Below are 24,705 nucleotides of genomic sequence, written 5' to 3' on the forward strand. Positions count from 1 at the left end.
GATTATTGTTGTTACTGGGGAATTGTTACTTGCTTGTTAGATCCGAACCAAAATAATGGCTATTTGATACTGTAATTAATCATATCTGGTTAGATGTCGGTGATAAAATAGCTGTGACATATGAGCGGACGCTCCCGTGTCTAAGAACCTCTTTTCGTTTTTCTTAATCACAATAGTGCTAGTGTTGCAGGATACAAATGCATGGCAAAGTGAATTGACAGAACAACAGGCATAAAATATCCTATTCCATGTGTTTCAGTTTTAATAGCAATTATCTTTTCAAAATGTATAGGTCATATATGATATGCAGGCTTCGGTTTTGTCATATTATGATATATAACTAAGGTTTGTCATGATATATTGCTTGAGTGATACGTATCGATCCGATAGGAAACCGATATGAACGATCCATTTCGATATGTTGGATATGACTTGATATGTATTGTATTGATAACTAATCGATACATCGATATGAACCCAGTGATTGCAAAAGGCGCTCGGGCGCTCGCCTAGGCGCTCGAGCGAGGCGAGGCGAGGCCCGAGCGCCTCACTAATGTCCCAGGCGGCGCGCTTCAAACAGGCGCCGCCTGGGCGCTCGCCCGAGCCCAGGCGCTGGGCGCTTCGGGCGAGCGCCTGGGTAAACCAAGGCGACCGAACCAGAATTTTAGGTCTGGTTCGGTCCTGGTTCGGTTGTTAATTGGTTCAATCAAACCAACTAAACCGATATAACCCCAACCCTAACCCTAACCCAACACTAACCTGCTGCCGTTGCCGCTCTCGATCGCGATCGCGATCTCGTCGCTCGCTGACGCTTCTCGCCGCTGTCGTTGCTCGCGCCTCCCGCGATCCTTCCCGCTGCTCGCGCCTCCCGCAAGCCCTCTCGCTGCTCGCGTCTCCTGCGAGCCCTCCCGTGAGCCTTCTCGCTGCTCGCGCCTCCCTCGAGCCCTCCCGCGAGCCTTCCCTCTGCTCGCGACTCCCGCTGCTCGCGCCTCCCGCGAGCCCTCCCAGCTGCCGTGAGCCCTCCCTTTGCTCGCGACTCCCGCTACTCCCGCTCCCTTTCCTTTTCCCCCCGTCGCTTGCCGCTGCCGACGCTGCTTCCTTTCTCCGTCAAGCTCAGACTGCTCAGTATACTCTTAAATCTTAATATTAAGTTTATTTGAATTTTGAAATGATTAAATTTCATTAATAGATTAATAATATATTATTTTAATTTTAATGTTATTAATTTTGTGATTTTATATCTTAGATTTTTTTTTAATTTAATAACATATTTTTATTTAAAATTTTAAATAATTATATTTATTAATTATATTATACATTTTTATATTTTAGCGCCTCGCTTCGCTCGGGCGAGCGCCTAGCACCTCGGACGTTTTTGGACCTTGGCGCCTTTTGACGCCTAGCGCTTTTTAAATCACTGTATGAACCAATAAAGTGAACCATACTTGAGTAAAACACATAAGTGAACCATGCTTCGAGTAAAAAACATTATGAAATATCCACCATGTCTGAACATATTAACCATAACAAAGGAAAAATGCCATCAAAACAGCTGGATAAATTGTACAAGATTTGATCAAAACTACACGTTGAGAATGTTAATACTGCTAGATAGGATGCAACAGTTGTTACTTCAAGCAGTTACCAAATTATCAAATGTAAATTATGACATTGAACCCAAAAAAGAAAAAAAAATCTTCACAAAGTTACAGTTTTAATATTTTTTAAAAATTTAGATGTAAGAAATCGGTAGCCGCATAACATTATCCACTGATCTCAACTAGACATCTTACAACAACTTTCCCCACCCACAGCAGCTTTGTAAATTTTACCATACCTATGAATGCTCAAATAGACATCCCTCAGATGTACCTCAACATGCTCTGCAGCCTCCGAAAAGAAAAAGAGAAACAAAAGACGACAAACTACTACACTCTAATCTACAAAGACATGCTTTAGTGTTTTGCTGAACTGGAAGATGGTCGGATGCAGGTTATTGGGCGATTTCTAGCTTACCCAGAATAGAACATGCAAGATACGGAAAGATAGCACAGTTTTCCAGTCAGTACCTAAACTTCTAGGAAAATGATCGAGTGGCCCATGATTCCAGGACACATTTCCTCAAGAAAGCACAGATTCCAGTGAAAAGCCACCTTGTTTGTATCAACCATCTCAAGGTGTTCAAGTTGCAGCATCTTGGAGAAGCCTCATCATGCTACCAGACTCACATTTTGGTGAGGTCTCTTCCTCTCGCTCTGGTTGAATGTTCAAATCAATCTGAGGGGCCTTGAGAGGTGATGGGGATGCCCTTCTGCGTTCGACCCCCTCGTCACTAATCCCCTCCTCGTTTGTCATTGCTTTATGAGGGGAATTGTTCACACTCAGACCAGATTTTAATGAGTCGCTGCAGACTTGTGCTTTCACTGGTGATGATTGGTTGGGCTGTTGTTTCTGTTGCTTTCTTGCAGTCTCAGCTTCCTTCTCTGACTGACGCTTCTCCCGCCTAAGCATGAGTGTCCTGAACCTCCGCTTGACTGTAAGGCAAACATTGCATGTGCAACTCTGCTTGTGCTTGGGGCCCTTGCCACTTGGGGGCTGTATGCATACAATGCATGTACAGCCAGGCCTATGCCTTGGATGCTTTGTCGTGGGCTGGGAAGAAGGGGGGAGGTTCTCACCCTCACCAAGAATGGCAAGGTTAGCAAGAGTATCCAGCCCATCTGAAACTTCAATGTTGTCGGTTTCAACTTTGACCTTGGACCTCTTGGGTGCACCTGCTTTACTCCAACAGAAATTGCAATTACTGAATGCATAAATTGAGAACAGAATGATAATATAATTAGTTCAAAACTGACATTCAGCTCTTGAATTTTATGAGGGCACTTCACAAGAACTTTGATTCCAAAAATGATAATTTGCAGACAACGAAGATTAAAATTAAAGAGAAAAATTAGACACCAAGATACAATCTCTAATATGTGAGGATCAAACTTCTGCTGCAGTGGTTTTCTACCGGCATTCTCTTCTACATCCCTACAAGTGTGATGTAGACTCAAGCTATATGAAAAATGCTACTCATCAGTAAAAATCAGAGCTCTTTTAGGTAGATTCCCATAGATATCACTACCGAACAATTGATCAGAATGTGGTATGCTGATATTAACTAATATTTCACAATCTCAGCTTGACCAGAGGCACTTATATATTAGGAACCACCTAAGACAATGACACAATCCTCTGTAAAAAGCCACTCCCAATAGAGGGCAATGATTCTCATAACATTATGTTTTGTGCCATTAGCCAGTGCTTATGGCAACCAGTCTTAAGTTCTTTTAGTTACTTGGTATAATTCTGTCATTGATTCCTGTATGTCAGAGAATCTAGCTAATAAAAAAAAAAAAAACTAAGATCTGTCATAACCCACTACTGAACAGTTGTCCAGAGTAGGTAGTATATTAAAATGCACACATGAATACTACATGATTACTAATACTATCGACGAATACTGAAGTTTATGCATTGATTCATTAAGAAATACTGGCATTCTTAAGATATTCATTGCAAGATGTTTTCACCTGTTTTACAAGGGATCAATTCTGCTAGCTGCTCCAAGCTCAATTCCTGAGCAGCTGAGCACAGAGACCTGTAAATAGGAAGAAAATCAAATGTTAGTTAAGCAAGAGTGTGGAGCAGATAAGAGCACAACGAAATGTGCTTGTTAATATAATAGTTAGATACACCTGATCAATCATTTATTCAATAAATCTAAAATAAAGCTTCAGAAAAAAAAAATTACACAACCAACTGTAACTGCATTATTCTGAAATGGGAGACAACTTGATAGTTTAGAGTTGTTTCATCTCAAAGCATCTCATAGCTCCCTGTTATTTGTGCTGCAAAATTTGGGAATTCTCACATGTACTTTCATGTAGTACATGTGAATGAAGCAAGAAGTGCTCTATCTTAATCTCATTGACACAACATCTCAGATGACCAAGAGTCTGCTTTAGGGCATCATAGGAACAAACAAATTCCAAAAACCTCTTAGAAAAGATGACCAAACAACAAATGTGGTCATTGCTTTTGCATAAAAAATGCCAGCTAAGTTTGTAGAATCCCTTAACCTACTTATAAGGGCCTGGCGTGCCCCAAAGCTTCTTTCTCTCTTCCGGCATAATCAGATTTATAGGCATCCAACACTAGACAAGAGTACTTTCTTAGCGCCCTTCCTTTCCGCTCCTTCTAGCATGAAAGCATCCTTTCCTTTCTTTCAAATACTTGTCCCAGAAGCTTTTGCTTGTTCTCTGTGTGCCTCAATTCCTCTTGAAGCACGTTGTGGTCTAAGCCTTCTAATGTCAACCGCTCGAGCTCCTTGTCGTAGAGTTCCAGTTCTTTACCTTGCTTGTTTACTTGTTCTCGAAACTCACTTAACTGAAGAATTGAATTGAGAGCAGATAGTACACCAGTCAATTATAAAATTTACTAACCTAACAAAACATATTGCTGCTGGCACAAATCCATTAACGCAAGAAGGGCTCAGGTCTATACTTCAAAGACTGAACTTAGACAATGCCTAGATGTGAAGTTAGGCGTGGAGGATCACCTGTCTATTTCGATGTGTAGAATTTGGCCACGAACGGTATTTGAACTCTTCAAGGCACCTAGAGCCCCTTTTGACTATGATGAAAGGGAAGCGAGTGAAAGGAGGAAAGGAAGCAAAGTTTCCAAGCTGACCAGAGGATAAGGAGAAAGGTGCTTTGAGGAGCAGTTTTGTTTTAAAGACAGATGAGCATATTCACCTACACCTGATTAAAGGATGGAGGCAGAGGCATAAGCAACACACCTGATTAAAGGACACAGGCATTGGTGCCGATCATTATCTATACAAAAATTATTTACTTCGCCACTTCGCCTTTCCTGTACCTGTACTTCTTAAGAATACGAGTTCCAGAAGCCCTTGCTTGTTTTAGCACACCGAGGGTAATAGGTGTTTTGTTACTCAATTCTATTTAATATGATGTGGACTATCTTCACCAAGCCCTTATACATTAGCGAGTTAGGAAGCAATGCACAGTGTTTTGTTACTCTCTTATATAATCAAACACCAGGCAACAGGCAACCTAAGTGGATTCACATTATCTTGTCCCAGGTACTTCAGATTGAAGGCCACCAAAGTTTTCTTCACTAAAAGATAGTTCTTCTAGAAATATACACTAGCGCTATTTTGGTGGCCCATGCTCTTTTATATGCATAAGTGCACCACAAATACCATTTACAAAAAGGTCAAATCGACACAGAAGAATATTTAATATCAATCTGTTATTGAGTGGCTTGACATTACCTTGTAAAGCATAAATTTCACAGTCAGCATAATGACATCAGAGAATTGCAAATGAATGTTTTTTTTTTGTTTCAGAAAAACAATATCTTAAGGAAAATTCAGGAATAAACTACTATGCTATGCTCTATTCTAAAAATCTATTGTAACAAGAATTCCAATTTTAAAGTGACATCAGCAATGACTTTCTCAACTCTCATCAACACATTTGGAAACTAGAAAAAGTTAAATATCACCTTTCAGTATCCCATGTATTGTTAGAACAGGTCCATCTTGATGGCAGAAGTGCATCCACAGGCAGTCGGCGCCATTTCGAGCAATCTTCACACTGAGCCCATTGATAATTCTCCCTGACACAATGCACAGAGCTTAAGTGGGTTTGTATAACTGTAAGTGTTAATCTTGACAATATAAATATGGAAGTGATTCCGTTATACCAAGCTATCACAACAATTTTCAGTTCAAAATCTTGAGACGAAATCTTCAATCATGTTAGTAATCATTTTCATTTGAATAGATTTATTCTTGCAAAACAGATGACAATCAGGAGAAAGAAAAACAAAACCACATGGATGTCAAAGAGTCTTCCTATGGAGACAATCATGTTGATAATAAAGAGAATAAACAATAAAAGCCAGGAGAGTATAATGACAAAGTAAGACTACATCAAGTCAATTTTGTACTGATTCCATGCTGGCAATGATGAGAGAAGTGACTTGAAAGAAACTCAAAAACAAAATCTTCCTGAGTCACCTCCCATTTTATCAATCAAATAAAAATCTTCAAGTCCCATGTTCAAATCCCATTTAGCATGGACAAAAAGGTAAAAAATTTAAACAATCATCATATCAAGTATGATCCACCGTTAGGCCAGTAGAACCTCAACACATATACCACGATATACTACTAGAAAACTACTATAAAAATGTTACATGTGTCGGTATTAAGGGCTGTCGCCTCATGGCATGAGGGCCCTCTGGTACCTTCTGTCATGGCACATTTTTGCATGCCACAATGCTGGCATCATAGACCAAAAATCAGCCCAGCCAAAGGTCAACACTTGCAACAGGGGTCAACATATGTAGGTGCTCACAACCTTTTTAGCAAGGTACATTTCAACCACAGCAACACACATACCATGACAGTCCTCAGTATCACTTGAGTATCATGGGTGTACCATGCACCAGTATGGGGTCAAATAGGTCAATTCTGATCAATAAGGTCAATAAAACTCAGAATTAGAATACTCAACAAAAAAAGAACCTTTAAGAGTACAAATAAACATAACACACCAATCCAATAATCTTGCTTTATATCCAATTAAATTCACATGTTCAACATTTAATTCTATTTTGTGTCTTCAGGCCCAAACATTAGGACAATAATCCATTTTAATGGGTTCTTGACTCAGTTGAAAGGAACCAAGAACAGGCATAGAGGATATTGATCTTTGCATCACTTCTTAGTTGACAAGGTAGCTTTGCCCATGTTGTCTGTCCTACAAAAGGCATGAACATTGAATTGATTTATCATCACACTTGTCAGTGGAACAGATATTTGCACAATCTGATCAAGAATTTGATTCAGTTAGACCTAGTATGGATCAATCATCAAACTTCAGATAAAAATTATCGATCTGATATCATAAACTCATTTCTTACTAGAATATATTGGGTTTCAGCCTCATTGATCCTGATATGTACCTATAAGACTATAAAAGGCAAATTACTTTACACTGATATCCCCATCACTTAAATAGATTCTTCCTATCCTCTCCCTCTTACTCCAAACTTTCCCACTATAGTTTGCCTCTATTGACTAGTAGCATAGATTTGAGCACTACCACTCAGAAACCAGTACAGAATGTGTAAAAAACAATTCTAGAAGTTTCATCTTTGACCAGATTATGCATGCTTCTAAAAGTATCTTTTTTCCCTTTGTTACACTTCCAATGAAAATACCATTTATGAATGAGACAAACAAAATAGACAAAAAAATTACTAAAGGTCATTATTATCACTCTTCTCCACCAGCACCTTGCTCACTTGATTCGATGTAGCAGTCCCCACCATGTGAATGCAGCTATTGCAATATTGAGCTAATGCATGTGTTTCTTCAATAGCATCAGAATCAATAAATTTGCCAGTGGACATCCCTTTCATGGTTTTCTGATTTCCCACCATAGTGAATTTCCGAATCACAAGAACATGCTCAAAAAATCTTTGGAATCATTGAGTTGAATGTATAGTTAGCAATAAAATTGAATGGTTTTATATGCATAATACAATTTCTTTGAGTTTCCTAATTGTCATGAGCCTGACATGTAGGTCTAGGATCAGAATGGGATAAACCCACTCTGAACCCAATTAATTTACATGCCTAGTATCGTTTTGACATTTTGTGGGTAAAATATGACAAGCAGGGGTTGTTGACAGTGACAATTTAAGGAAATGCTCCTACAACATTTTACTTCATGAAAATATTCAGGTTTCACTGGAACACATTGATAAGACCCTAAAGTCTTATCGTCGCTCTGATACCAAATGATAAGACCCGAAAGTCAAATGATAAGACCTTAAGGTCTTATCGTGGAAGAAAGGGGAGAAAAGGGCATGATAACGATCGCTTCGAGGGGATCAGCCTCCTTGATCACTTCGAGGGGATCGGCCTCCTTGATCGCTTCGAGGGGATCGGCCTCCTTGATCGCTTCGAGGGGATGGACCTCCTTGATCGCTTCGAGGGGATCGACCTCCTAGGGTTTGTCATAATAAACTGGAATAATATTTTATCGATCGATTGATTGATTGATTTAAAGAAAGGGTTACATCGCTATTTATAGAGTTCCACCTACAGTCTACCTAGACTTAGACTCTTAATAATAAATAAATATTAAATAAACCTCTATCTGACTTTAACTGAACTAAACAGACTCAATAAACAACTGGACAAAACAGACTCAATAAACATTATTCAAAAACTCAGAAAAATGGTCAGTTCCTCCCTCTTCAAATCAGCCTTGTCCTAAGGCTGGGCAACATCAATCTTAGGGAGCTTCTCTTTCAACACTTTAGTCATAGACTATCTGCAACGCATCACAGCCGGTTGATCAAGTAAGTATGGTCTCCACTTTTTGATAGTGTAAGCAACAGGTCGGTCTTTCAATGTAGTAATCGTTGCAAGAAACTTCTGGCCCTCTATAATCAATTTTATCTTTGAACCTTTGCTATCACAAGTGAAAATTCGTCCATCAACGATCTTTACTTCGAATCTGTCATAGTCTCTTTAATGTGGTGGGCCAATCGGTCAACAGTCTCACTGTCCATAAAATCGTTAGTGCTACCAGTATTAATCAAAACTATAACAAGCTAATGTTCCAGAGTTCCGCCAACTTCCATAATTTACGGGTTAGAGTAGTCGGTTAATGCATGCATTATATGTATGGTAGGGTCCAACATCTTCATTAGAATTTATACCTTCATGATCGGAGTCCACATTCTTAGCTTTCGGTTCCTCTCCAATTGGTTCAATCATCAGAAGTTGCCCTTGTTTGCATCGATGCTCCTTACTCTACTTTTCATCGCAATGCCAGCACAAACCCTTCGCTGATCTTTCTTTAAGTTCTTCTTGGGTTAGTCTGCAAGTGATAGGATTTCGACTGGGAGTAGATGGGGTGTGCTGCTTGCTGATCATCTGTTTATTGACACCTCTGTTTCGACGATATTCCATGCTGATTTTTTCCTCATGCAGGCATGCAAATGAAATCGCAGCTATCATGGTGCGGGGTTGACGAACCTTAACTTCACACCGAATCTCCGGATTAAGCCCTTCAATAAATGTATCCAGAAGTTGTCGTTCCGACCAATCTCTAGCTTGAATTGACAATCTTTTAAACCTACTCTGATATTCCAACACTGTAGAAGTTTGACGAATTTTGGCGAGCTGGCCATCAACATTCTCATATTCGGATGGGCCAAATCGAACAAGAAGCCCTCTTTTGAACTTCTCCCACGAAGGAACTCCGTAGACAGTTTCAAACCAATCGTACCACTGGAGTGCATCTCCCTCGAGCTGGATTGAGGCCACTTCTACCTTAGATTCTTCTGGGGTTCTATGAAAATGAAAAAAAATTTCCGCCTTAGAGATCCAACTAGTCGGATCCTTATATTCCCATCGTGAAAATTCTACCCTAATGCGTGGGTAGTGTGTGTCACCATCCTGGGGCCCTTTTCCTGTACCTCCCAATCTGTTTAATATAGAACTTGAGCTCCCATCTTGTTGAAATTTGCTAAGGCTCTCTAGTAGGCTTTTTTTGAAATCATTAAATGTTTCTTGCAGTCGGTTCTCAATTCTGATTTCCAATGCTTCCATTTGTGCTTTCACTAAGTTATAGGTGACCATTGCGTAAGACTGCAAATCTATAATCTCAACTCCTGTTTTTGGTGTCGGTCAAGTGCATCAATCACTGCAGCTACAAAGCTGCCGAGGAGGAAGAGGTGTTGCCCTGTGTTTCAGTCGCTACGTGAGATGAGAGCGTTGGGGGCTGGAAGGCAACGACTGCAACTGTTGTGACTCACGAGAGCGATCGCTAAATAGTCAGGTTGAGGCTGCGATGATGGCATCAGGCGGCTGCGGCAACGGAGGCAGAGCAAGGGAGAGGCAGCGTTGAAGTGGCCGGGGTTGAGGTTGCAGTGGAGAATAGGAATCGATGGTGGCACTGCGGGAACAAGGGCAATTGGTGATTTGCCTTGTTTCTGTCACCAGAGTAAGGGAGAGGCTGCGAGGATCACGGCCGGGCGACGAGCAGCGTTGTCACTGGCTGGGCAGTAGAAGCAACGGTGACGGCAGCCGACGTTCGCAGCAACAAGGGGACCCGCGACTGTGGTGCGGTTGGAAATAAGGGCAACAAGGTGAGTTGCCTGTGCTTGCTCTATTTCGGTTACAAAAGATGCAGAGCAAGGGGGAGCGACGGCTGGGAGGCGAGCGGCGGTCGTCCACGATGGCTGGCAGCGGTGGTGGGTTGGCCGGGCGACGACGGCGCTCGAGGGGAAGAGGAATGTTGGAGGAGGCGCGACTACGATCGACGAGGGGCTGCGGCAACAGAGGAAGCTCTGTTTCTGCAACCGCTGCAAGGAGGGGCTGCGACAACCGATGGCTGCGGCTGCGACCCAAGGAGGAGGAGGAGGGGGGGGGGGGGGGGGGGGCTACGACAACAGAGGAAGCACTGTTTCTGCAACCGCTGCAAGGAGGGGCTGCGGCAACCGACGGCTGCGGCTGCAACCCAAGGGGGGGCATGATGGCGGACTAGGGCAGCGTCGCCGACGGTATAAGCGGCGATGGGGTGATCCGCTGGCTGGGAAACGGCGCCGGCAGTCCTTCTCGCTCGAGTGAGATGGGGAAGCGAGGAGGAGAGGTCGCTGGCCGGGTGGGGGCAGCGACAGTGGCTGCTGGCTGGGCAACAACAGCGGCAGTGGTGGTCCCTCAGCCGGGAAGCAACGGCGGCGGGTGGGTTGGCCGGAAACAGGGGTCCGGCAGGGGAAGCAGGGGTGGCTGCGACTTCTTCTTCTTCTTCTTCTTCTGCTTCTTCTTCTTCTTTCCTTCTTTTTTTTTTTTCCGAAGATAAAGATAACTATAGCAAGAGGGCAGCGACGGTGGTGACGGTTGCTGGCTGGGCAGTAGCGACGGCGGTGGAGAAGGGGCGACGGTGGTCGTTGACCAAGACGTAAAGGTTCCTTCTTGGTTGAGAAGGATCGGCGTTCGTGGCTACCGACTTCACCCTTCCTCACACAATTTTTTTTTTTTTTTTGATAGCCACAACAACACTGCAGCGAGAACGCCAAGGATCACCGCTCTGATACCAAATGATAAGACCCTAAAGTCTTATCGTCACTCTGATACCAAATGATAAGACCCTAAAGTCAAATGATAAGGCCCTAAGATCTTATCGTGGAAGAAAGGGGAGAAAAGGGAATGATAACGATCGCTTCGAGGGGATCAGCCTCCATGATCACTTCGAGGGGATCGGCCTCCTTGATCGCTTCGAGGGGATCGGCCTCCTAGGGTTTGTCATAACAAACTAGAATAATATTTCATTGATTGATTGATTGATTTAAAGAAAGAGTTACATCACTATTTATAGTGTTCCACCTAGAGTCCACCTGGACTTGGACTCTTAATAATAAATAAATATTAAATAAATCTCTATCCGACTCTAACTGAACTAAACAGACTCAATAAACAACTGGACTAAATAGACTTAATAAACATTATTCAAAAGCTCAGAAAAAGGGTCCTAACACACATTTCATGTAAAAAATTCTAAAATAATCACATTCCCTAAACAAGAACAAGCTACAAAACCCAACCACCTGGGGTTGGCTCTGTGAGTTTCTCCCACCATTTAACTCTATTGAGAAGAAAATGACTGGTCATACTACAAGCCATTAAACCCCTTCTCATTGTATTTGGCAAGGTCGTCTTTTCCTTACACCACTAATATAAATTGATTCACCACGCTTTAATAGTGCAATTTACATCTTTGGATAGATTCAAAACATTTTAAACAATATTCACTCATTTTATATTTAATTCAAACCATTCCCATTTGTTAATTAGTGCAAATTTTACTTTCTTTCTTTACCAACTCAACATCCATTTCAACATCCTCGTGTAGCAAAAACTTGCTTTTCTGGAGATGTTTTCTAACAGCTCAAATTACAGACCCATAACTGAGCTTGCATCTGTTTTATCTAGGTTCACAATTTCACCAAAACTAGGGGCTACAGACCTATGCCAGCATAACCACATGAGGATTGATGGGCACAAGAATTCTATGAAATGCAATGCATCATTGAGAAACCTAGTAAGATCAACCCAACAAAACCCTGAACCATTTTCTATGTTTAAGAAGAACAAGCTGGATCAACAACCGAACTACCCTATCAATTAAGCTAAATTATATAATGACAATAACAACAAGAGCAAGAGTAACACCATCACCATCATCATCAACAACAACAACAACAAGTCATAACGTCCCAACTATCTGGGATCATCTAAATGGATCCTTTGGACTCTGAGCGACGCTATCTCTAGTTAAATTAAGAGCACCCAAATATCTTTTTGTTATTTCTAGTAAAGTCTTCTTAGGTCTTCCTTTATGTTTCCTCACCATTTACAGTAGTAATGGACTTACCTCATCCAATCACAACATCAATAGACCTCCTTGATTATGTCTATACCATCTTAAATAATTCTTCTAATTATCACGAATGAATATATTTTCCTTTACTATCTTTACTTGTAAACATACACCTCAACATTTTCATTTCAGATACACTAGTTTCTTGCACATATTGTTTCTTAATTGCCTAACACTTGGATCGCCTAACAACTATCTTATAAATATTCCTTCTAATCTAAGGGGACTCCAATGGTCACACAACTAACACTCCAATCCACCTCATATATCCAGTCCTACCTAATATAAAACCTTTAATTTGTAAGGCTTGTCTCCATAGCTTAATCTTAAAATTAATTCCATGTGAAATCTCATCAACCAAAATTAGTTAAGCTAGTTACTCTGCCTATAACTAAACCACTTAGAACTTGATCCAAACACCCTAAGGATTTTTTTAAAAAGAAATTACATATCAGCCTTAGGTTCGCCATAAAGTTAATCAGACAAGGTTAAGTAAGCCAGAGATCAATTTAGTTCCATTAACTTCAAAGATTTAAACTCATTAACAATTGAGTCCATCAACCCAATCACCCTACCAAGTTTGTTCATATTCAACAAAAACAACAAAATCGCAAGTCCCAACTATTTAGAGTTAGCTACATGAATCTTTTGCGGCCATTGAGATCGATAAAAAGTCGTATATTTAGTTAAGTTAAGAGTACTTAAATCTTTATTTTTAGTTTCTATTAAGGTCTTTTTAAGTCTTCCTTTACCTCCTCTCGTGTCACTAACCTTAATCATTTCATCCTTTTTGACTACTACATCCAGAGATCTCCTAAGCACATGCTCATACCAGCTTAAATGATTTTATCTCATCTTATTTCCTATTGAAATAATACCTAGTTGTTCAAAAATAAATGATATGCAATTGTTCATATTCAACAGGAAATGCTCTTCAGTTAATCAGTTTACATAGTTAAGGATCTCGCTGATTTGTTTCTTCCAAAAAATATCTTTAGCAATCCATGTCAAAGTTTATCTTGAGAATATCAAGCAATCTTTAGCAGCCTATCTACCAGCATTCAACCAAAAACTAGTAATGTATTCAGATGCATGATCTTACTGTAAAATATATCATAACCAAACAAATATTAACCTAACTAATGCAAGAAGACAACTTAACTAATTGAAAATCTTGTGTCATGGGTCATGATAACACATGCAAATATAATTGATCATGACATTTGAAGAAAGAGAAGTTACCCAGATTGGTTAGTGGTAAAGTATGTACGCTTCCCAAGTACCGGTGCTTCCTGCCATGAACAACCACATCATCATAAAATATAGAAAGTACACTTGGCAGAATGATTCTATAAAGTTCTTGATATATTAACGGTCTTTGAAGAACAGGAAGATAAAAAAGACCTCATGGAAAGGAAAAATAAAGCAAGAAGAATGTACTTTGGGTTCCAAGCAAAAACACTCAGCTAGTAGAGAAACTCATATCATCAGTGTCTGGTGTGAGACCTAAAAATATATATGTACAATGGAAACCAAATTGGCAGATCAAGTGTCATGCACTGAAGGAACAGAAAGATTGAAGAATATTGATATCAAACAATATAATTCTGACTTGCTCAATATTTACATTGTCATTTACAAATAATCCTAACAAAGATAGAGTTAGTATGAAGTTCAAGCCAAGGTCAAGAAGGATTTGAGATGATTAGCTCAGCAGCCAACGGTTTGTGTGCATCTTGGGATTCAACATGACTTGCTAAAACCTGATACAAACATGGAAAAGTACCTCGTCACAAGTAGAGAAACAACGCCACATAAAATTCCATCTGGTGGAACAAGTTTGAAGAGAGGAAAGAACACACCAACATGGGACGTAAATGTATACACAGGACTTCGCCAGCAACCAATAGGCCAGACTAAACCCAGGTGACTCACAACCACATAGCTGCTGTAGTCAGTAGATTCCACTCTTCAATTCAGCATTATTAGCCCACATTATTTTAATGTCATTTTATTGCTTTTACAGAGCCTTTTATAGTTGTCATTTTATTGCTTTTACAGAGCCTTTTATAGTTGTCATTTTGTTGCTTTTACAGATCCATTTACATTGTCATTTTTATTGCTTTTACAGAACCTTTTAGCCCACATTATTTAAATGTCATTAGTTGCTTAATATTTATAGTTTGTCTTATTATCCTTATATTTTTACTTAGTATTTTTCATTTTCTTCATTTAATCTCTGGCTCATGCTATTTCTTGTTTTCCAAATACCAATCATTTTTTTCGATCTTATTATTTGTCTATATAATATTATCTCACAATTTGTTCATTTCGACATGTTCAAACTATCTTAAAAGATCTCTCGATTTATACTTGGCACGATGCATAATTATTAATGTATACATGTATATCTTATTCTACGCTGACATGCGTGTGGGGTCAAGTTGATGCCGCATAACCTCAGTTTCAGAACATTTTATCACATCTTTAAATATCAGAGACTAAGCACAAATTTCATACAATCATGTGCAATATTCTTTTCAATGATGTTTAGTATAAGAATTCACTACCTTTTTTTTGTATCCAAAAGAATTTCTTGTTAAGCAAAAATTAATTACAATTGTAACCATGGTTCTTAATTTCGATGTGTACCACCCGATATGGGCGGTACATATCGGTTCGAGAGCTTCTCGTCACGCGGACCACCCGCTATCGGGCGGTACCAAAGTTTTGACCATGTATCGTACGATATAAGGTTGTATCAAGCCGTAACGATCGAAATCCGATTGTTACCGACCTGTGGTAACGATCGAAACCAACCATTACCGACCTGTATCGGGTTTCAAATGGTCGATTTGACCGTTGGAAGCAACCTAATGGGTTTTTAAACTTTTTCCTCCATCTTTCAATTTATTTTACTCTCACAATCTCTTAAACTCTCTCAAACTCCTTTTCACTCGATCTCTCTTTTATTCTTACATTTTCACTCCTAAACTCAACAAATCAACGATTTGTAGATTGGATCAAATTTAGGAGGCTCATTTGGGAGATTAAGAGGAAGAACTTGTTAATCAAGAGGTATGTATTGTCTATCTAGATTTTTATTGATTTATGAGATGATTAAGCCTATTTTATGTGATGTATGACTTAATATCTAATATGTTGTTCAATATGATTTTGATGATAGAATAATGTTAATTAGGGAGTAATTAAGGCCTTTAATGTTGTGATTAGTGTGTTTAATATTGATTTATTCGAAATTAAACACTTAATAGGTCAAATGTTTATATTTAATGTATATTAAGGATTGAATCATATGTTTGTGATGGTACAATAGATTTAATTAGGTTTTAATTAAGTTTTTTTAATGTTGTGATTAGTTCTAACTTAAAAACCTTATCCTAGTTTTTTTTTTCCAGATATTTTTGAGGATTTTCAGCTTATTTTAGGCATACCGTCGATATGCCTCGGTACACCGGTACGGATTGAAATTACGAACCTTGATTGTAACATCATAAAAACATCCTAAGATTAACAAGCAATGAGTGACAAAGTTATATACTTTCCTCATTTGTTTAATGCTGTAGTGGAAAAAGGAAGAAACAAAAATAGGTCTAAGTAGAAAAAATTCAATGGAAATAAGCATTTTATGTAAGCTCCTTCAGATGAGAAGACATCAAGGGGACTAGAACAAATGGGAATTATGAAGGACAAAACCTTTAAAAATAAACTCCTACTAACAACTACAGAAAATTGAGACACTTTACACACTAAGAACAAAAACAGAAACAAATAGAAGTTAAATGAGTATATACTATATACAGCACATACTTGCAGGAGAATTCCAAAGCAGAATACCTCATATTCTTCAAACTCATGACCTTCAACCAGAACAACACTAGGAACACAGTTAGGAGGTGGACGGAGCAGCTGTTGAGCCTCTTCCCATGTTAACTTTAATTCCATGGAGTCCTCATTTTCAATTCGTAGACGTTTACTCTTGGAACCAAGATTGCCACCTTTCCTTCTAGTACCCTGTGAGGACCTAGCACTAAGCCCATCTTTTTGTAACACACCTTCGTTTGCAAAGTTAGAGCAGTTTCGCTGCTCTGGTGTATTGATCAAGTTCCTTGATTCTGTTTTGCCTTTAAAATCTTTAGTGGTGCCCTTGTTGTCACTCTCTGGAGGTGTTGAGAAACCATTGCCAGATTTAACTGCTTGGGAGTCCTGTCAATGGATGTGGAGTAAATAGAAACTAATGATCTTTGAGTAATAAAACAAAAATAAAAAGATCACAATAAGAAGCAGAACACAAGACTTCAATATAAAGTAACTTGCCACCAATTGGATCTAATTAACAAAATGTGTTACTCATATCCTGCACTCGCAGGTTTTACATATGAAATTATCATGATTCTAGAAATTACAAAAACAATGAGTTCTTCAAGTGTCGATAATAAATGTTTCATGCATGAACAGGCATGTCTACTGAATCAAGTCTCCAAACCAGCATCTGGAAGTTTTAAAGGAGAGAGTTCCACACTCCATGAATGAGTTTGTTCATACATAAATGCTTGAAAAACACACACATAAATAAATAAGAAAAATACTCAAAAAACAATAGATTAAGACAGGCTTCCAATGAAAAGGTCAAATCTTTCTAGATAGCTCTATGCTTTTGACAAATATTAATCAGTCTTTCACCAACAGACCTGTTCGCTGGAGCCACAAGAAGCCTTTCTGAATCCCATAATCAATTTCCCTTCTGGATCTATCCGACTAAATGTTACTGCAACGAAACACTATACTTTCAGATTTGCCAAAATATTCCAGGATTACACTTAAATTAAAGTTATGGAAGAAAGTGTTCAGATCTGAGACCAAATATAATAGTGTTGTATGTTATCACATTGTAAAAATGTGTAGGAGGCAGAAAAAAGAAAGTGATATATACACTTACATATATATGCATGTGATTATTTCACATTCATGTATATATGAATACATGCATGCATATACATTCACTAAGGTTCCAAATTCGTAAGACGTGCCATTTGGTATTTCCTGGTCTGTCAAAGGACCAATGTTATATGGTTCAATACTGGCCGGTATCATTATTGTATTATTTTGGTTGGCACCGGATACTATGGGTTCGTATACTTCCTGGTACTTGGTAATTGGTACTATATCAGTTTGGAAACCAGTACCAGATTGAGATTTAAAATCTTTTTATGGACACATGCTAAATAATTATACAAGTATTTGCATATGTGCATACACATATGCATATACTGCAACCATAATTGACAACCCTTAAGTGACTTAATTTGAAAAGTGTGATGCATACCAACACATGGGAGCAAAATAAAAAACAAAGAGAGAAAGGAGTATTTATCATTTAATTTACGCGTGATGTATCTCATAGCACAAGCTTAACTTGTAATTTTCCAAAAGCAGCCATGGTTTTGTTGCTGCTGTCATAGATGTCTATGGATGTTAACATGCCAAAAAATTCTGGAGCTCTGTTTTCCTAAAACCCAAAATTACTAGGCAATCGGTCCCAAATGTAAATAAAAATTAAAGACTTTGAGGTGACATATGACCAAGAAAGAAACTATTTTGAGAAACTAGTATTATAATAGACTTGCATAAGCAATGTAGTGGGGTGATGGAGAACCATGATACATTGCATGCATACCTGTGTCACCCGCTTGCAATTGCATTGCCTGAATACAAGGGGTAACCCCCTCCAAAACATACATTCGGCTGTTATTATTAGGCCAGTAACGAAATTGAAACACCCAATCCTTGCCACTTGCGTCCTGAACTTTCAAAGGAAGTCCTTCAGGCTGAGAAATTATAGGGAAGTAGGCCTGTTTTGCAATAGAAGTTCAAATTACTAAAAGGCTCTGTTTAGTTATATATATGCAATAGAAGTTCAGATTACCGATTATGATTTAATTTAACCATACATATGCATAATTGACAAAGTATTTGTAAAAGACTTCATGAGGTGCTATCTAAATTTTATAAGTATGTTTGATGCTTTATCCTTTAAAACAAAGCATCGGAATCTTAAAAACCATTGAAGGAAATGTGACCCTTGTACATCATGTATGTTGTCAAATATAAGATCCAAAAGGCTACGAAAGCTTCATCTATTTGCACAGAATATTATACATATGAGCATCTTTAAATCTTGCATGCAGGCCACTATCTTCAACAGTGCCAATATCATGAGGTAGGCCTATTTTATATTTTTTGTTCGTTTCTGCAGGGATTTATGATGGAATCATTAAATTTATCTGTGCAAATATACTTATACATTTGCTTGTAGATAGAGCTTTGAAAACAATTCTTTTGGCACTTTTTAGCATGTTTAAGAGACACATACTATGTGGTTGTGAATCATTGCCCAAACCCTTCATAATTTCCATATCTTACAACCAATAATGAGTAAACAAGCTCAGTTTACTGTTTAATTTTCTTAGTTCAAAGATGCTTAAAGATTTCACTTGTCAAAGATATTGTAAGGATGGAGGGATCACATGCATATCAGAAGTTTGCAGAAAGGACTAAAATAATAGACACTAATATGATGCTTGGGCAAGAGAAGGTGTGAACTATTAATGATACCAAAAGGCCAAGTCACATTGGTATATATTATTGAAAATAGAACAGCAAGCAGCAACTAAATTCCATTACAAACAAAAATGTCCATATTGGAAGCACAATTTTTAAATGGTTCTATTACAAACACACTAGTCCACATGACCAGAAACCATTACTGTTGTGGCCTAGTAATTTCCGTACATTATCTAATATGAGTCCAAGGGAGATCACTAAAACATATCTTATGCAGGATTTTACCAGGTTCCTGAATGGGATTCACCTCACCTTGATATCTAATAGGCTAACAAGGAAGCATCATAAATATTTTGGCTATCTGGTCCATAGGCGTCATTGATTTTCAGACAGCAAAAGTCAGTGACAATAAGATACATGCAGCGTGATAAATAACAATAAGACAATGTATGGGCTGTATGGTGACTCCAATAGTGAGGGCGGGTCTTGGTACAACGATAATGTTGCTCCTTTACGACCTAGGAGACTAGATTCTAAGTCACGAAAACAACCTCTTTAAATATTTAATGATAAAGCTGCGTACATTGGCCCTCCCTAGACTCCACATTTGCGGGAGCCTCGTGTACTGAGTACGCCTTTTTATGTGGTGGCTACAATGGTACCAGGTATGAACATAACTTCAAGGCAGCTAAGCAGCTGTTGATGTTGAAAATGAAATATTTGCTTACACTGTGTGTGGCTCACCAAATTATCCTAAATCTAGAAGGTATAACTGAAAAGACCAATATAAATGCAATTGTTAAGAGAAAGCCAGGGAAAAGTTTTATTCTAAAATTTGATAACCAGGACAACCAAATGCAGAGTAGAATTTAAAAGAGAATAATATGGTTTGTCACTCATTTTAATTTCATTTTCCTGAAAGGAGATTAAAAAATGCATCCATGTTCTTTTAGTTCCATGGTCAGGATATTAGGTATCCGAATACAATGATTGAACCAGAATAGGTTTATTATCTGAAGCCACTAATGAAGCCAGCAAGCACACACAGTGAAAGGTTACAACATATAGTGAAAGACAGTAGATGCCTGTTGGGCATGATGATGACCCAAAAGGATTAACATGCAAGTTGGGGAACCTCTAACAAATGGTCCTTTGTCTTTATTTCTTCAAGTTAATTTTCTTAATCAACCATGTTTCTGAATCTGAATGAAAGGAACTTTCTACAATCATTGTTTTATTTTCAACTTTAAAAGAGTGAAAATATATAATTATATACTATATACTGAGCCAACTCATTGTGACTGAAGCCAAATCTTCAGAAGCTAATCATGTGGATATAGAAAGGCACATGTTGAGGTTTTAAATACAATTTTTTATTGATGCATATTTATCTAGAATCACTAAATTTGCAATACAAACTGATAAACACTCCTCAGACCCTGCATTGGCAGCAGCCTCATGCACTGGGTATGACCTTTTGCATTTGGCCAAAGATAACAAACAAACCACCAGCCAGCATATATTTCTTCGGTCAGCCACATGATTATACCACAGATAGAGGAGGCCAATAAAACTGTGACCAAGGAGGAGACCAAGAGAAAATGAATGAAGGGAAAAGGTCAAAAGTGCTAACTCTTAAAATCTGGAAAGCTAGTATACAATCAAGAAGCATATTTTAAAAGAAGCAAGATATTGTCTAACTAGCCATAAGTGAGAACAAAAAAATGTATACCTGCTTCAGAGTTCTTAAAAAAAACCCAACATTTTTTATTGGAAAGTACAGTCAGTAAGCACGAAATGACAAAACGGCTATAACTGTAGAAACAAGGTGACAGCTGTGACATTAAAAGACATGTACTATATAGTAATAGTTGAGTGGCTTTGAATTGCTCCACCTATGTATTTTTATTATACTGAAATATTGCCAAGTATACTTTTCAAACAGTGCAGCAAAGTAACCATGTGCTCTTTGTTCCCTGTATTACAAAGAGAACATTCAATATTTTGCATTAAAACCAAAAGTTGGACAGTATTTTTTTGTCTCACCAAAAATAAAAACAAAAAATTAGCATATAGCCCTTCCCTCACATTCTTTTTAACATGTCTCACATGATAATTAACTAGTCAGCAGCAAATTTATGACACCAAAACATCCTAGGTAAACTTCAACTTCAAACCATTGAGTATTCAAGCATGAAAAATAAAATCATTAAATGATTTTACCTCGTGGAAGACTTACCTCAGCACATTTTTTTGGCAGTACTAGACGTCCAATCCGACCGGCATCACTAGCACTTAACATCTTTTCGAATAATGGAGTAATCACAGAGTTTGAACTTGTAATTGGTCAAGAAAAGCCTCAGTAAATCCAAATGCAAGACCAATACGTTCATTAATTAACCACAACTGATCTTCACATGGATGAAGAATCTTCTTTTTAAAGTTTAACATAGCAAGAAAAAAACATATAGAAACAAGGGCATAGTTGTGATGATGAATATAAAAGGATACTCTCCACCACCGGATATTTGTTGTAACTCTTGATCTGTTATTCTAGGCCAATATCGAGGAAGTAATTGGGACCGTGTTCGGTTATCTACTCGAGTTTTTCCATTGCGCATTTGACTTTGTACTTCAGGATCTATCACACTTGGAGGGTAAAACTGCTTCGACAGAGGATCTGTTTGAGATTGTGATTGGTTTGCAGAAAATCTAGTTGGCTCCTTCGAGCAATTTGTGGATTGAAAAACAGCAGTTAACCCAAGAGATGAAGAATCCTCTTTTATTGCAGATGAGGGTAACGAGTTTACACATGAATTTGGATGTGCATCAAGGTTAGCACCAGAAGAGCTGGTGGAACAAGGGTCTGCATTCACCGATTTCCTTGTAGAGACAGAATCACTATCTCCAACTAGGCGGCAAGAATCTTGCACTGTATCAGCATTGCCTTCTCCATGATATGCACCAAATGTAGAAGCTGCATCAATACCTACTTTGCCATTGGCATATCTTTCTCTTGCAACGTTATTAAGGTTGCCAGTGATTGGTTTCTCAGATATGTTCTCAAATTTCTTCTCATGTGCTAAAATGGAATAGCGCCCACCAGGAGCAAGTTTTTCGATGCAATTAGGTCTGTCAAATTCGTATGACAGCCTCTGTTGCAGATCTGATTGTGCACTTGTCATATTCCACATATGTGGTGCTTGACGCCACTGTCCAAAAAATGGACCACTCACAGGTTTCCAGCTTTTAGCAGGAAATTCCCTCCTCTCAGGTCCTTGTTGGGACATAAACATAGGAGAAGATGCTACCTGATTTGGTGCCTGAGGAAACATGAGCACACATTAAGTTACCAAGTCAGGGATAAGTGATTAAAAAGAATTAAAATGATCTACTTTTAAGTGTTTGTAGCTGAACTGCTGTGATAGAAATAAGCAAATGATATCATATATTTGCATAAAAGAATGTAGGTAATGAAAAATGAGGCACAGTTGTTAAGAAACCAAAAGGTCTTGGACCTGGACAATGATCTGAATCATTATCTTTGAGGAGTTTAATTTGAGATCGAAAACAAAAATAATATAGCCTTATATTTTATGATTGTACTTGTATATAGAAAAAATAATCGCAATAAACCTAGACAGACACTAATGCTTATATCCAATGATTTTCAGAGGAAAAATATAAGAAGATGAAACCAAAGACAGCATGGACATACTGCGACAAATATGCTTCAATCAGAAAAAGAAATTGAACAACCTATAACTGTCAGTGATCTAACATCAACAAATTTATATTAAAAAGGATAAGAAGGTTCAAACTAATGTTATAATGGCTATGACATGTCATGAAGATGTAGCAACAGTTATCTGCAGCCTTGGGTATTTTAGAATTATAGTCACGGGAAAATTGTAGAAAGCACCAAATTAAAAGAGCTAGATAAGCTCTGTATAATGCATGGGATTTGGAAGAGGAAGACGACTCCTCTTTGTCTGCTCACCATGACAAGAGATTTCCTGGCACATGCAACGCAATCAACTCCACCAGCATCAAGTAACACGTACGTAGAAACAGAAACGACACACCCGCAATGCACCCGCTGAAAATAAAATTGGTTGAATCAGAAGATATGTTGTATAAATTAACACAAAAACTGTTCTTCTGTTATCATCATTCCATAGTGAACCCAACCATAAACCAATCGATCAGAGAACCCGATGAAAATTTGAACTTCTAACCTTGCCGCACGTTTTACAGTTCCTCCAACCTCCATCGTCAGAGTGAAACGTTTCGCAGAAATTGCCTTGCTCGAACGAGCAGCTGAAAGCAACCAAATAGACATTAGAGAACGTCACGGAAAGCTCAATAGTTCTACGCCATGTGCCCAGAATCATCATTCAGAAGGAAAAAAAAGCCAATTTTTTCCGAACCTGCTTCAGATTGCGGACCAAAAGATCCAATTCGAAAAACGAAAGCTAAGCGATTCCAAGTTTTGGCTTAAGACTATAGTACACAAGTACCGTCCGCAACTACAAAGTATTACCAACGAGCACTTTCCACTAAAAATGAAACACAAATTTTGAGTTCGAACAACCAAAGAAGAAGAAAAACAAGCAGAAACCGCCGATTTCCGGTAAGTCCCGACACATGACGAACGGGGAACCAAACCCAATCGAAGGCCGGACGGCGGTACACAAACCATCAGATCCAATAACAGAAACACACCGACGCGAAAAGATACGAGGGGAACCATCAGGAGCGGAAAGCACGCCAGGAGATGGGGGAAAGAAGGGCATACGAGCATCGGTCGCAGAGGTCGGCGATCTCGCCTGAGCGGAGGCGCCACCCCTTTCTTCTGGTGGGCAGGGGGTCCGGCAACGGCTCCTTGCACTCGGAGTTGAAGCAGATCTTGGCTGTGACCACTGCTGCCGACGAAGAAGAAGACATGACAACTAGAAGAAAAGGAACAAGAGAAGAGATCAAATCGACCCAACCCTAGAAGAGAGGTGGGGAAGAAGCCACGATTTGGAATCACATACAGAGAGAGAAGGGGGGGGGGGAGGGAGGAGGAGGGTTTGGGAGACGAGATCGAAGAGGAGGAAGAACAAGAGGGGGGCGTAGTAGGAAGAATAAAGAGGTCGGCGTTTCTTTAATGCGTATATATAGGGGGGTGTGTGTGGGTGTGTATGTGTTTGTGTTATGGGAGGGGGTGGGTTGGGTTGTCGTTGTGTTGTGTGCCTTGTTGGCGTCGTCCCAATCCCCTCATCCCACTCACACTACTACTGCGACAGCCACTCTTCATGCGGTAAACCCTTCTTCGTTTCCTCTGACTTGGTCTTAGGGATGGCATGTGCTCACCTCACCAGCTCGCGGTACTATGTACATGTATGCTCGGTGGCTTCGGACAATTAAGTTGAGGTGAGAGGCGCAAAAGTCACTGGCGGGTGATGGGAACGCAGGATGCGTCTGCCTTCTTCGTTCTGCTGTTCGTGTTATGCATGCATGTGTATCCAACGGAGGACACGCTCGCTGTCGTCGTCGTCGTCGCGTTCAGCCCAACCTGTGGGGGAACAGCGCCTGCTCA

At 39.2% G+C, this 24,705-nt stretch overlaps 1 protein-coding gene across 2 annotated transcripts; it reads right to left on the minus strand.

Annotated features, from left to right (window-relative positions):
• Positions 1-1,697: 1,697 nt before the first annotated feature.
• LOC135634827 (B3 domain-containing protein Os07g0563300-like) lies at positions 1,698-24,175 on the minus strand. 2 transcript variants are annotated; one of them, XM_065145466.1, is made up of 12 exons: positions 23,920-24,175; positions 23,360-23,441; positions 23,122-23,220; positions 21,633-22,444; positions 21,361-21,457; positions 18,235-18,409; positions 17,249-17,325; positions 16,395-16,763; positions 13,779-13,828; positions 5,575-5,688; positions 3,576-3,643; positions 1,698-2,774 (listed from the first exon to the last, which is right to left on the minus strand). In XM_065145466.1, exons 1-12 carry the CDS (start codon positions 24,066-24,068, stop codon positions 2,182-2,184), a joined length of 2,685 nt encoding a protein of 894 aa, XP_065001538.1. In that variant the 5' UTR covers positions 24,069-24,175; the 3' UTR covers positions 1,698-2,181. The 2 variants fall into 2 exon arrangements, with proteins under 2 accessions (XP_065001538.1, XP_065001537.1); XM_065145465.1 differs by having other exon boundaries at positions 1,698-2,777.
• Positions 24,176-24,705: the final 530 nt, after the last annotated feature.

The sequence above is a fragment of the Musa acuminata genome, chromosome BXJ3-4 (genome assembly GCF_036884655.1).
Source record: "Musa acuminata AAA Group cultivar baxijiao chromosome BXJ3-4, Cavendish_Baxijiao_AAA, whole genome shotgun sequence".
In the NCBI taxonomy this organism is placed as follows: domain Eukaryota; kingdom Viridiplantae; phylum Streptophyta; class Magnoliopsida; order Zingiberales; family Musaceae; genus Musa; species Musa acuminata.